This window comes from Phyllostomus hastatus, unplaced genomic scaffold (assembly GCF_019186645.2).
Source record: "Phyllostomus hastatus isolate PE091 unplaced genomic scaffold, TTU_PhHast_1.1 phas_scaffold_39, whole genome shotgun sequence".
Classification (NCBI taxonomy): domain Eukaryota; kingdom Metazoa; phylum Chordata; class Mammalia; order Chiroptera; family Phyllostomidae; genus Phyllostomus; species Phyllostomus hastatus.
The window spans coordinates 9,322,876-9,337,131 of NW_025334028.1; the positions used below are offsets into that span (position 1 = coordinate 9,322,876).

Sequence of the window (14,256 nt, forward strand, 5' to 3'; positions counted from 1 at the left end):
AATAATCAAGAAAAAAAGCAGTACAATATGTTATTTAAAAGCTGAAAGAGCTCAAAGTGACAGCAGCAATTAGCAGTGGAGAGCTGTAGGGCATCCATTAGCCTGTGGAACTACTTGACTTTTTAAACTCTGTACTTGTAACACCTTTGTTAAAACTTAAAAATTATTTTAAAAATCCTCACCAAGATGGCTACCTGTAATCAACTAAAATACAATAAAACATTAACTCTATTTTAGATTTTCCAGGGCCTATAACTATCCTTTTTCAATTTCTGATAGAAAACCTGCCTAACAACAAAGAAAACTGAGATGATTCTTTAAAAGTGTACAAAGCCCTTGGGCAACTGCACCATTAGTTGGGATAAACGGTCACTTCAAAAAATGAATGGCTCTCTGGCTGGTGTGGCTTAGTGGATTGAGTGCCAGCCTACAAACCAAAGGCTGCTTGGTTCAATTCCCAGTCAGGGCACATGCATGAGTTGCAGGCCAGGTCCCTAGTAGGGGGAGTGCAAGAGGCAACCACACATTGATGTTTCTCTCCTTTCTCCCTCCTTTCCCCTCCCTCTAGAAATAAAGAAATAAAATCATTAAAAACTGGAAATAACAAATGATAATTTATAATCTATCCATTCTCCCAAACTCAATCATTAGAGGAAACTTTTACAAAGTGCTCAGACTTCCTTTTGTCTGTTAAAACTAAATAGAGTTCATTTTGACCAGGTCTCACATCAAGTCACACTACTTTATAGCAAACTGAAAGGAAGGAATGAAAACATCAAGCTTCTTAAAAAGTAATTCACTGTATCATTTTTCCTACCTGTGACTTATTATAACCTTAAGATTCTGGCAGTGCCACCCAGTCCTGGAAAGTGTGCTTGCAACCTAGACTTACCCTGTTAAACACTGGCAGCATCATGTACAGCTTCTCTTCTTGTTCCTTCTGAGTCATGTGCCGAGGAGGGTGGCACAGCTCAGTGAAGAGACGGCGGAGGTGCATCAGTCCTAAGGCGTTGTCTTGAGGACTGCACTCCTCCTGCCTTGGCCGACCCATGATCCTCTTCACCATGTTCATCTTGGCAGGTTGGTGGTAAGCACTTCTAATCCTGTTGGAAGATGTTAACCAAGAACGAGTCACAATGTCATTATCTTGATCAGGTTAAACATGCATAAGGAGCTCATAAAAAGTCTAAAAAATAGGAAATTTTGACTAAAATATTTTTTCTACTTTAAAAAGATAGAAAGGCAAAGCTAATTCTGATAAATTTCCCTAAAAGATAAATTATGATATGGCACTCCAGTATCCTACTAGCTTTGACACAATTTATATAAATGCTCACCTTTAGGACTTCCAGGCAAGATGGTGGCATAGGCAAACATGGCTAGCTTCTTAGCACAACCACACCAAAATTACAACTAAAATATAGAATAATAATCACTCAGAACTGTCAGAAATTGAGTTGAATGGAACTCTGACAACTATAAAATGAAAGAAACCACATCCATCCAGATTGGCAGGAGGGGTGTGAATGCAGAACAGGCTGGTCTCTCACCCACATGTGGTGGATAAAAATTCGAGAGGTATATCTCGGGAGCGACGAGTCTCAGCCCCACACCAGTTCCCCCATCCCAGGGTTCCAGTGTCAGCATGATAAGTACCCACAATTTCTGACTGTAAAAACCAGTGGGAGTTGGTAAAAGAATCTTCTAGAACCCTAAGCAGTTCCTCACACACAGACTCACTTCCTCAGACTCACTTCCTCTGAGTCCTGGCACCAGGGTAGCAGCTGGAAAGGGACCAGTGGCGTAAAGGGAGGAATGGAAGTATCTGGCATCAGGGAGAGCAGAGGCCATGGTCCCTTTTCTAAACCCTTTGCCTACAGAGCCAGAAAGCTGGTGCCATACCTGAGACTCCACCCCACCCAACTTATGGTCCCACCCAAGCTACTTTTCTATATGAAGGCTGGTCTTGTCTCATGCTTCACAACTTCCTAAATCAGGAATGTCAAACTCCTTTTCACTGGGGGCCACATCAGCCTTGTGGTTGCCTTCAAAGGGCCGAACGTAATTTTAGGACTGTATAAATGTAACTACTCCTTAACAGTTCAGTGAGAGCTCTGCACTGCAGCTGGGTAGAAACAAGGTGGAGGGCTGGATTCGGCCTGTGAGCCTGGGGTTTGCCACCTGTGTCCTAAATCCTATCAAACAGGCAACAGGTGGATTCAGTGAGCCCCAGGCCTGGCACAAGCAGTAGCCAGCCTAGATTCACAGCTTTGCTTCCCCTGGGAATCTCTAAGCCCAGCACAAGTAGCAGCCATCTCAGATTGCTTTATGGCTCAGGCAGAGAGGCCCTGGAAAAAACACAAGTCAGGGATGACCTTGGCCTATACACCCAGTGGACAGCTACAGACCACACTGGACCACCACCACCCTCCCTCTGCACAGCTGATGCTCCACAGAAGGCAGAGATTGGTGGTACCTGGTCACAGCCAATCCTTGCAGCTGACTGGCCTATTCACCTGCCAACAGCAACCAAGGCTCAACTATAAGAGGGCATGTACTCAGCCCACACAAAAAGTGTACCTTGAGTAGTACCCAGCCTAGGTGATAGAGGAAGCTGTGCCACTGGATCCTATAGGAAACCTACTACATTGGGCCACACTACCAAGATATGGAGTCAAAGCAGTTCCACCTAATACATAAAAACAAATACAGGGAGGCTGCCAAAACAATGAGACAAGTCTGAAATGAAAGAATAGATCAAAACTCCAGAAAAAGAGCTAAACTAAATGGATATAAGCTATCTATCAGATGCAGAGTTCAAAACACTGGTTATAAGCATGCTCAAGGAACCAAGTAAGGACCGCAATAGCATAAAAAAGATTGTCAGAAATGAAGGATACACTAATTGAAATAAAGAACAATTTATAGGGAAGCAACAGTCGAGTGGATGAAAGTGAGAATCAAATAAATGATTTAGAACATAAGGAAGCAAAAAACAACCAATCAGAACAACAAGAAAAAAGAATCCAAAAAAGTAAGGAAAGTGTAAGCAGCCTCTGGGACAACTTCAAGGGGGACAACATTTGCATCATAGGGGTGCCAAAAGGAGAAAAGAGCAACAAATTGGAAACTTATTTGAAAAAATAATGAAAGAAAACTTCCCTAATTTGGTGAAGGAAATAGACATGCAAGGCCAGGAAGCACAGAATCCCAAACAAGGCAGATTCACAGAGGCCCACTCCAAGACATATCATAATTAAAATGTCAAAGGTTACTGAAAAGCAGAAAGAGAAAAGAAGTTAGTTAGCTACAGGGGAGTTCCCATAAGACCACGAGATGATTTCTCAAAAGACGCTTTGCAGGCTAGTGGGGATTGGCAAGAAATATTCGAAGTCATGAAAAGCTGGGACCTACAGCCAAATTGCCCTAGCAGCAAAGCTACCACTTTGAATCAAAGGACAGATAAAGAGCTTTCCAGACAAGAAAAAAGTACAGGAGTTCAACATCACCAAACCATTATTATATGAAATGTTAAAAGAGATTTATTTAAGAAAAAGATAAAAACTATGAACAATAAAACGGTAATAAATACACATCTATCAACAATTGAATAAAAAAACTAAGCAAAACAAGAAGAACAGAGAGAGAATTATGGATACAGATCGTTTTGATGGCTGCCACAGGGAAAGGGGGTTTGGTGGAATGGATGAAGAGATGAGAGGATTAAGAGTACAAATAGGAAGTTACAGAATAGCTATGGGAATGTAAAGTACAGAATGGGATGGAGTAGCCAAAGAACTTATACTCATGACCCACAGACATGAACAGTGTTGTGGGGAGAAAAATCAGAACTATAATAGCATAATTAATAAAATATAATTAAAAAATTATAAACCATTAAATGTAAAACAATAACTGGACAAGTAACAAATGTTTCCAATTAGTTAGTCCAATTAAGTTAGACTTCCAATTAAGTTAGTCCTATCAGGTTCAACAAATACATAAGGGATCATAAGGGATCAACAAATACAAATAAGGGATCACAAATCTTACTGTTACTACGTTGCTTAATAGCCAAGCACATGTAAAATAATAAAAGAACAGAAATTTCACCCTTACTTCAAAACATACAAACCAAGAACTCCCCCCTGCAAAAAAAGCCCACAAAGTTTTTCTATTTTTAATTTATTTTATTTCTAGATGCAGGGTTACCCTTTGGTACCTGCTAAAGAGCTTATGTTACAGTTTAAAAATACAGAAATTAAATAAAACAATACTTCAATATTCTACAAATCATAAGATGACACGGAAAACTGTATAACTGAAGAAGCAATTTTCAAACTACAGTTTGAAACTCTTTGGTAGGTCATGCAAATTCATTTAGGAGGTCATGATGAGTATTTTAAAAATGAAATAAAAGACATTGCAACATATATAGTAAGGATAATTATTATTTCATGAAACATTTTGGGTAAGGTGGTTTTTGTGTGTACTGCATCAAAATGTATCCCTGGCTGGAGCTGCAGTTAAGAAATAAATAAATAAACAAATCAACCACTGGTTTAGAATATATAACAGATTCAATAACACTATGTTTTCAAAAAGCATCATCAGTCCTTTTAGCTAACTGATGGCACAGTTAGTGGTAGTTTAATCTCAGATGCAAAAACAGGATATCTTACAAAAAAATAAGGAAGGCTGGGTGGACATTATGGATATAAAGAATCTAGAAGAAAGGCAATTTGCTTTTTTAATCTGTAGAAAAGCAGGAATAACCTGATGATAGTTCATTAAGTTTTTCTGTAAGATGCACTTAGTTGTCTTTAATTTTGTTCGAAAGAATTTTGTTAGATTGTACTGTGACAGCTGTCATAGCAGCATGTATTAAAAAAACATCAAAATTAGTGAATTTTTGTGTAGCCATTTTAATATTGCAGATGGAAGAAAATACGTAACATTTTCGGCATATGGTGCTTTATTATATCAAGAAAGGTAAAAATGCAATTGAAATTAAAAAAAAATAGATTTGTACAGCACGTGGAGAAGGTGCTGTCACTGACTGAATGTGTCAATGGGGGTTTGCGAAGTTTTGTGCTGGAGATTCCTCACTGGACGATGATGCTCCATGGTCAGGTAGATAAGATGAAGTTGATAGCAGTCAAATCAATACATTAATTAAGAACAATTAACATTATACCACATAGGAGATAGATAGCTGACATACTCAAAATGCCCAGATCAATAAAGTTACTGGTGAAAATGAAAATGTCTTTTATTTTCCAAAAAAACCCCATACAGACTTTTTGGCCAATGCAATACATAACCACATAAGCCAGTATGCCATCTCTTTAAATAAATAAATAAATAAATAAATAAATAAATAAATAAATAAATAAATAAATACTACAAGGCTCTAGCTTTATTTACTAAACATCTATCTATTGTTTGTTTTTTTAACTATAAGAAGAACTAGCATCTTAAACATGCATCCTTTGGAATTTTGAGCGAATTACATATTTGGCTACAGACATGTGCTTATGCACTGTACCTTGACTGCAACAGCAGGCCATGATGGACTCATCACAGACGAGGAGCAGAAAGACTGATTCTGTTTAGAGCTCTGCCAAGGGCCTTTCCATGACCGGTGACTGCTGTGCAAAGAGCACCTGATAGGCTCTAAGGGGTCCAACTGCAGGGGAGAATGCTTAGATACACAGGCAAAGGCCATGCGGAACCTCTGAACTACAAAATGGCAAATAAAAGTTGGTCTAGTTCAAGGCTGTTTTTGGAAAACAGGCAAGTCTTCCAAATATTTTTAAAAAATAAGAGATTTCAAAAATATGTTCAAATAGCCTGCTATGTGCTGGTATGTGTAGTCCTGAAAATCCCCAGAACAAGAACAAAATTTGAAATGAATGACAAAATGTAAATTAACATTTTAGATTATGCATAGCTCTACTCTTTTTCCTTGGCCTGCAACTAGAGTTCATAATATGGAGTTTGTGGTTAGGGATTAGGGAATTCAAGATCCTCCAATATTTCAAAAATGTTTTTCTAAGAGATTCCTCAGCTTTCAAAGGCATCTATGTCATTAAAAAAAAAAAAAAAATCAAGCATCACTCTATATCCAGAAAACTTCAAAGCACTTTCAGACTACCTCTGTTTGGTCTTCATTGCAACATACGTAAGTGGGCTAGCTGAACACAGGATTAATTTGCCTTTAAGTGAGGCCCAAGACAAGAACAATAAGGAGGAATTGTATGAGAATCCAAACCTTTAACTCCTGGTCAAATGCCCTTCCCCATTTTACTCATATTTATTGCTTATTTTAAATTACAGAATTCTCGGAAACTGTGATGCTAGTATATTTCTTATTTAGCACCAAGTAGCAATTAGAATGTGAAAGGAATCTTTCTGATTTTTCAGAATATACACTAATCAATTTCCATCCCAATTATAAAAAAACCCACATGATTACATATTGACAAACATCAACTAGATGTAATCAAGCTATTGCACCGTTGTTATTTAATATTTACCAGATACAAAACCATAGATATCAACCAGCAAAATGGGTTTAGTTACTTCACAATTACTCAGATGATCTCGGTGACAGAAAAAGATCTCCCCCTCTCTCCTAAGAAACACATAAGCATACCAGCTGGCTGAATCATTGCTTTGTTTGCACCTCAAAATTTATATTTAAAGCATAGTCAGAACAAGAACTACCTGAAGAGTGAAAGACTAGGAAAAAAAAAACAAAACAAAACCAGGCACTTTTTAGTCAAAGCTGTATAAACATGTCCATATAAGATAAGTAAATTCAGGTGAAAGGCTCTTAAGTCCCCTGAATCTTTGGTGTCTCTCATCTGTAAAATCTTTTTTCACAAACTCTTTGTAAGGCACACATAAAATAACATCAATTCTATAAAGTGTCAAACACATTAGTTGCATTCAATAATTTTTAAATTTCTTTTTAATTTTTTTAGTTACAGTTTTAGTTAGTATCTAAGCAAGAGAAAGGAAATGGCATAAGCCCTTATAGTACAATACTATATTTTAGAGACATACAAAATGATAAAAAAAAATTAAAGGAAAATTTATTTCTTAGTTGGATGCTCAACAGGAGGTTTCTAAAGCAATACAGAAGAGGTATGCAAAATATAATAATGAGGACAAATAAAATGGTTATTTTGGGGATAATATTATTAGGGATTTTCAAAATATTTATGAAGATTATTGTGTATAAGAACTGCACTTTGTTTCACAAAAGTGTTTGTACTGCCAACAGGGGGTTATTTAAATAGCAATGAGATAATTACCTCAATGAGCTAGGCAGTATTTCTTACTTTAATATCTTGTGTTAATGACTGAAAATCCCAGATACTTTAACCATGTCCTCCCCAAATCCTTTAAACAGTTTGTCATTATTTAAATTACAGAAGGATATAAATCAAGTAAATAGCCTAAATTTTAAAAATGTATTTGTCAAGCTGCCTTTGAGTAGCTTAGCTAAATACTTAATTTTCTAAGTATCTCCTTAATTCCATGAGAAAAGAAATAAGATTACATGGCTAAGGGAAGTCTTATACTTTCATTAAAGAATTATAATTCTTTATAATTGCTTTGTAATTGCTCAGGTTTTAAATTTTTAAAGGATTTTCTTTTTTAAAGAATTATAATTCTTTATAATTCTTTGTAATTGCTCAGGTTTTAAATTTTCTCTTAAACTTTCTGGGGGAAAATCCTATTATTTCTCATACTATGAAGAATAAAGGCAAAACTTCTTATATTTTTTAAGCATAAAGGCAAAACTTTGAGGGACTCCCAACGAACTGGGTTTATAATGCAGCAATCTAACATATACACTGAAAAAGAACTGTAGATAGTCCTGAATTAGAATTTAAAATTTCTACCTGCTAAATATTGCTTTTTGCCTTTCAACAAGAGTCATTATCAGATTTTAGCCTCGCCTATGAGATATTACCAGATCAGCCATCTCATTTATATTCCCAACATCCCCTTACCCTTCCCGCCCCATGTGTGACCCCACCATCCTATATATGGGACCTGTCCAGAAAGTATCCAGCCACGGACCACGAAAAAAATTAGAGACATTTATTGAAGAAGATAGAAGGGACAAGAAACATTGTACATAGGACAATGACACCTCAGCCCCCTTCAAAAGTCACCTTGGGACCTCACACAGTTCTCCCCATCGCCATTAGCTGCCCCACTGTATTTTTCTGAATCTGATCAACATCTGAAATCTCTTCCCCTTCAAAGGTGATTTTAGTTTGGGGACAAGCCAGAAGTATCAGGGCACCTAATCTGGGTTATAGGGGGGGTCACCTCAGTAATTTGATGTTTTGCCAGAAAACCTCTGCAGGAGACATGATGCATGAGCAGGCATGTTGTCCTGATAAAGCTTCTAATCACCAGTTGCCAGTAACTGCAGCTGTCTGAATCATCTGAATAGTTTCCACAGAGGAATGTTCAATTTTAATGCAAAACCTGATGCAGATTTGTTGCTTTGTCACTCGTTCGTTCAGTCACTTTGAATATGGTAGCCACACAGTACACAAGCTCACTTCAATGGCATCTACTTCCCCCACTGACCAGTACAGTGAAGTCCTCATTGTTCACACATGTGCATTCCAGTCACTCTCCTTGGCTGCCAGGTTACACTGATGTTGCACAAACCAATCTTGTTACATTAACAATGGCTGAACTTTTTTCTAGACAGAACTCGTATACCAAACTGAACAATTTCTCAAAGTATCTTTTCCATGTGCTTATTTTTCCATCTTTATAGATAAAAATTTATTCCAAGTTCAAAAGCAATATGCCTTCATTTAAAAACACTTAGTTATGATTTCCAATTATGAGTAACCACTTTTGCCATCTGACACCTTTTTAGAACCCCTCCTTCTTGGGCCCCACTACTGGTTTGGAGGCCCCTAACAGTTAAATGGCAGTTAGGTTATTTGACATGATTAACATACCACAATTAAATTATATTATGGAATAAACTTATTGTAAGTTGCCCTAAAAAGCTCTACTATTCTCTGAAAATGTATGTTCACACAAATTTTGTTCGAAATTCTGTATAAGACCTTCAAAAGAGTTTTGTAGCACAATGTTCCTTTAATTTGTGACTGCCTAATAGTGACACATTTTACATTCTCTGCATGTCTGCTAACCTCTATTTGGAGTCCATCAGCTCTGTGATCACTTATCAATATCCTCAGTGGATGGCAGTGGTACAGGGGAGACCCACCCTCAGGAGTGAGATGCATATTAGCAGGACTACAAGTCTCAGGGCCATATCCCAGACCTTTCACCACTAGGTATTTCTCTATTTTCAAACCATCAAGTTCTGAAATCTCCCTCTGATTTATTTTCAATCACTCCACCTTTCATACTCCCTAAATTTGTGATCTGTGCTGGAATCACCTATTTTTCTTGACTTCTCCCAATTCACTTGTTCTTCAGAATAGATCAAACCTTCTTTAATCTCTTCAATAACAATCTCAACTGGGCCTTTAATTCTCTTGACCTCCTGGGCTATACACATTCCCAACCATTATTCATGCCTGGATGAAGCCCAACACACAATTTCTCCATTTCTAATTTTGGGTTGCTGGATACTGTGGAAAAAATTCTACAACTCTGCAGACTGGTTACAACATCAATTTATAATTTTCTAAAATTATTATTTCCATAAACAAAAGCTAATATTTCTTCATTTGGAAGAAAAATTAATTCCAAATGGTTTAAAGATCTAAATGTAAACATGATAAAATGTTCAAAGCAAATATAAATTACTTTTAATTTAGGGTGAATTTTTCTTAAAAGATAAGAAGATAAATATATTGCTAAAAATTCCACTAAGTAAAAAGATAGGCAACAAATAAGCAAAAATATTAGCAATCCTTATAACAAAGTATTAACAACTATACTATCCATGGAACTCTTAACATCAACAACCTGATAGAAAAGAAAGAATGAAATAGAAATAGACTATTCCCAGTAAAAATGCTACACATATGAAATGCAACACAACACATATATGAAAAAGTACTTAAAATCACTAATAATCAGAGAAATGCAAATAAAAACAACATACAACTGTCTGCTAATCAGTTTGGCAAAAACTAATAAGATTTATAAAATACTAGTAAGAATAGGAAAAATGAAAATGTACACACTCTTGATTAGAATGGAAATCCAGTCTTTATTTAGGGAGATCTGATAGTATCAACATACTTACTCTCAATCTAATTAAGACATCTTCCAGGAAGTTATTCACAGCAACACAGTATAAGGTGGTTTACTGTATTGTACGTTACTTGTTTGTAGTAATGTAAAGTTAGAAATAGGCTAGTCCTTTAACAGGTAAATAGGTAACTTACGGTATATCTGCATTATGGAATAATACAATTCTTAACATTTAGGAGGAAAAAAGTTAAATTTTAAAAATCAGGGTTCCAGCACCAAAATGTAAAGAGCTTAGAAGTCATCACTCTTGTCCTTAAACAAGAAAGAGCTGAATTAACCAGGAAGCAAAGATCCTTCCTGAACCCATCAGAGAACAAACACTGGAGGGCAAACCAACCCTTGAAATCTGAAAAGACATGGAATCCAGAGATAAACTGGTAGTAACACTTCCATGGTAACTGATGAATTGGAGACTGACAGGGGGCTACCATGTGAGAGAAACTCCTGGGGGCCAGTCCTAGGGCCTCCCCCAGCTTCCCTGGGTTGCACCTCCAGGCACCCCGCCAGAGATTCTCACAGAGAGGAATCTGAGAAAGATCCTCTGCTGGCTCTGGCAGGTAGAGGGGAAGATTAATCATTGTGAAATGCTCCACAAGGACCTTCTTACACTTTACCTTGTCTCCCCTGAGGGAAGGGCATTGTCCCAACCCTGCCCCACCAGCTTTCCAGTCTCACCTAAGAGGGTTGGGGGGATGGCAATAGCCCAGGGTCACAAGCCCACTAAAACACTGAAATTTAATCAAATGATTATAAAAAGTTTCCCTCTCCCACACTTTGCAAACACAACAACAAGGCTCTAAGAAACAAAAGAAAGTAAATACTAGAAATTAAAAACAATGTTAACAAAGACAAAGAATGTTTTGATGGGCTCAATAACAGATTGGACATGGCCAAGGAAAGAATCAGTGAGCTTTAAAATAAATCAACAGAAACTTCCAAAAGGAGAGAAGGGAGAAGCAGAATATTTGTAGTAATAATGGCTTAGAACTTTGTAAAATTAATGACAGGCACCAAACCACTGATACAGGAAGCTAAGAGAATATTAAGATAAACACCTAAAAGACTACTTTTAGGCATGCCATAAGCAACAGAAAATCAAAAGCAGAAATCATGAAAAAGGGTACGGGAAACAATAGGGGAAGGGAAGCACTGTATCTAGAAAAGAACAAGGATAAATATTACAGTGGATTTCTGATCCAAACATGTAAGCCAGAAGAGAATGGAAGAAAATATTTTAAATGCTGGAAGAAAACCCTATCAGCCTAGAATTCTATATCCAATGAAATTATCCTTCAAAAGTAAAGAACAATAATGATTCTCTCAATCAAAGGAATAAATGAAAGTAAAATAAAATCTTTCATTATCCTTAACTGATCTAAAAATTGTTTTTAAAGTAATAATAGTAACAATGTATTATTGGGCATTCATAGTTTACAAATTAGTAAGATGAATAACAGCAATGTTGAAAGGATGAAGTAGAGGAACTGGGAACCTAAGTGTATGTGTGGGAATACCCACACACATTATACCTCAGTGATAAAGTGTTATTTGAAGGCAGAGAAATACTAGTAAAAATTGTTGATATTATGGAACATTCCAATGAACAACAAAACACATATTCTTTTCAAACTAACATGGAACATTCACCATGACAGATCACACCCAGGGCCATAAACACACCTTACAAATTCAAAAGAATAGAAACCACACAAAATATGCTTTTAGATTACAATGGAATTAAACAGGAAATCAGTAACAAAAGATGGTTGGAAAAGCCCCAAATATTTGGAAACTAAACAGCACACAGCTAAATAACAAATGAGTCAAAGATGTGTCAAGAGAAATTTAAAAACATTTCAAAGTAAATGAAACTATAACTTAACAATGTGTATAATATGAAGTGAAAGGTGTTTTTAGAGGGAAATGTGTAGCTATTTAAGGGTAAAGGAAGCAGAAGAAATAATAACAAATAAGGGCAACAAATCTATGATGAAATCACAAAAAAAAGAAAAACCAAGAAAACCTAAACCTGGTTCTGCAAAACAGTTGATAATATTAGTTTCAATCTCATTAGAATATGACTGGCATCCTTGTCTTGAATGCACTTTCCCTACAATTCTTCAGTTTTCTCCTGCAAAACAAAACAAGTATCACAGCACTTCTCCAATTTAAAATGTGTTGATTCCCTATGTCTCAAGAACAAATTGAAGCACCTTAATCTAATACCTAAGTTCTCAGACACTCTGGCCCCATTTATATCTCCAGCCTCCTCTCACTAAACCACCAATTTCACTAAATTATACATTGTACACAGGAAGCATCTCCCAGCCTTACTGGGTTCTTGAGCTTTCTGTGTGCTTGTGTATGCTGTTCCTTCTGCCAAGGATGCCCCCCTCCTTGGCTTTTCCTACTGACTAAGCAATAAGTTGCCTCAGAAAAATCTTTCCCAAACTTCCAGGCAGAGTTTGTAGTCCTATCTTTCATCCTACCACCGTACTTCAGTCACAGTCTGTCATAAAATGTTCATCATTCAGAGAGACAGTCCAACAGCTTAGTGGTTATACAGGCTTTGCACCCAACTACCTGACTTCAAAGCCAGTAACCACCAGAATCTATCCTACAGTGTTGTAGTGTTACTCACCAAACAAGTTACTGCATGGAACTGGCACAGGTGCTCAATAAGTGACAGCCACTACTGCTATTATTCTACTGTAACCAACCAACCAACCTACACCAGTAAGTGGTTATTTACTTTTCTGCAACTTATAATTTCCTCAATGGTGGGAACCAAATCTGTTTTTTAAAGTATTTTTATTGATTATACCACTAAAGTTTTCCCAATTTTTCTCCCTTTATCCCCCCTCCACCCTACACCCCCAACCCTCCAGCATTCTCCCACTTAATTCATGTCCATGTGTTGTACAATTAAGTTCTTTGAGTTCTGTTTCCTATACCATTTTTTTCTCTCTCCCCATCTATCTTATGCCTTCCAATTATGCTTCTTCTTCCCTGTACCTTTTACCCCCTATTCCTCCCTTCCCACCTCCTCACTGAAATCCCTCCCTGTGATCTCCATTTCTCTGATTTTGGTCGTGTTCAGGTTGTTTGCTTAGTTTTTGTTTTCATTGTTTTTCTTTTCTTTTAGGTTCATTTGTTGATAGTTGTGAGTTTGTTGTTATTTTACTGTTCATAGATTTTATCTTCCTTTTCTTAGATACACCCCCTTAACATTTCATATAATAAGAGCTTGGTGATGATGAACTCCTTTAACTTGACCTTATCTGGGAAGCACTTTACCTGCCCTTCCATTCTAAATGATAACTTTGCTGGATAAAATAATCTTGGATGTAGGCCCTTGCCTTTCTTAACTTTTGAATACTGCTTCCAGCCCCTTCTTGACTGTAAGGTTTCTTTTTAAAAATCAGCTGACAGTCTGATGGGAACTCCTTTGTAGATAACTGTCTGTCTCCTTTTCTCTTGCTGCTTTTAGGATTCTCTCTTTATCTTTAATCTTGAGTAACTTAATGATGATGTGCCTTGGTGTGTTCCTCTTTGGGTCCAACTTCTTCAGGACTCTCTGGGCTTCCTGGACTTCCTAGAAGTCTATTTCCTTTGCCAGACTGGGGAAGTTTTCCTTCATTATTTGTTCAAGTAAGTTTTTAATTTCTTGCTGTTGTTCTTCTCCTTCTGGCATCCCTATAATTCAGGTATTGAAATGTTTCAGGCTGTCCCAGAGGTTCATAAGTTTCTCTTCACTTTTTTTGAATTCTTGTTTCTTCATTCTGTCCCAGTTGGATGTTTATTTCTTCCTTTTGTTCCAAATCACTGCTTTGAGTCCTCGTTTCCTTCCTGTCCCTGCTAGTTCCCTGAATATTTTGCTTTATTTCATTTTGGGTATCTTGCATTTATTTTTTCATTGTCTGACTAAGCTCAATCAGTTCTGTGAGCATTTTGATTACCAGGGTTTTAAATTCT

At 36.9% G+C, this 14,256-nt stretch overlaps 1 protein-coding gene across 8 annotated transcripts in view; it reads right to left on the reverse strand.

The window, feature by feature from the left end:
- Window positions 1-14,256, reverse strand: part of WDFY3 (WD repeat and FYVE domain containing 3) — a 271,299-nt gene that overhangs the window by 176,257 nt on the left and 80,786 nt on the right. For all 8 annotated transcript variants that reach the window (XM_045820302.1, XM_045820298.1, XM_045820300.1 and 5 more), the window contains one exon: window positions 893-1,103. In XM_045820302.1, the coding sequence (XP_045676258.1) occupies window positions 893-1,072 (180 nt within the window). In that variant the 5' untranslated portion in view covers window positions 1,073-1,103. The remainder of the gene's footprint in view (window positions 1-892; window positions 1,104-14,256) is intronic.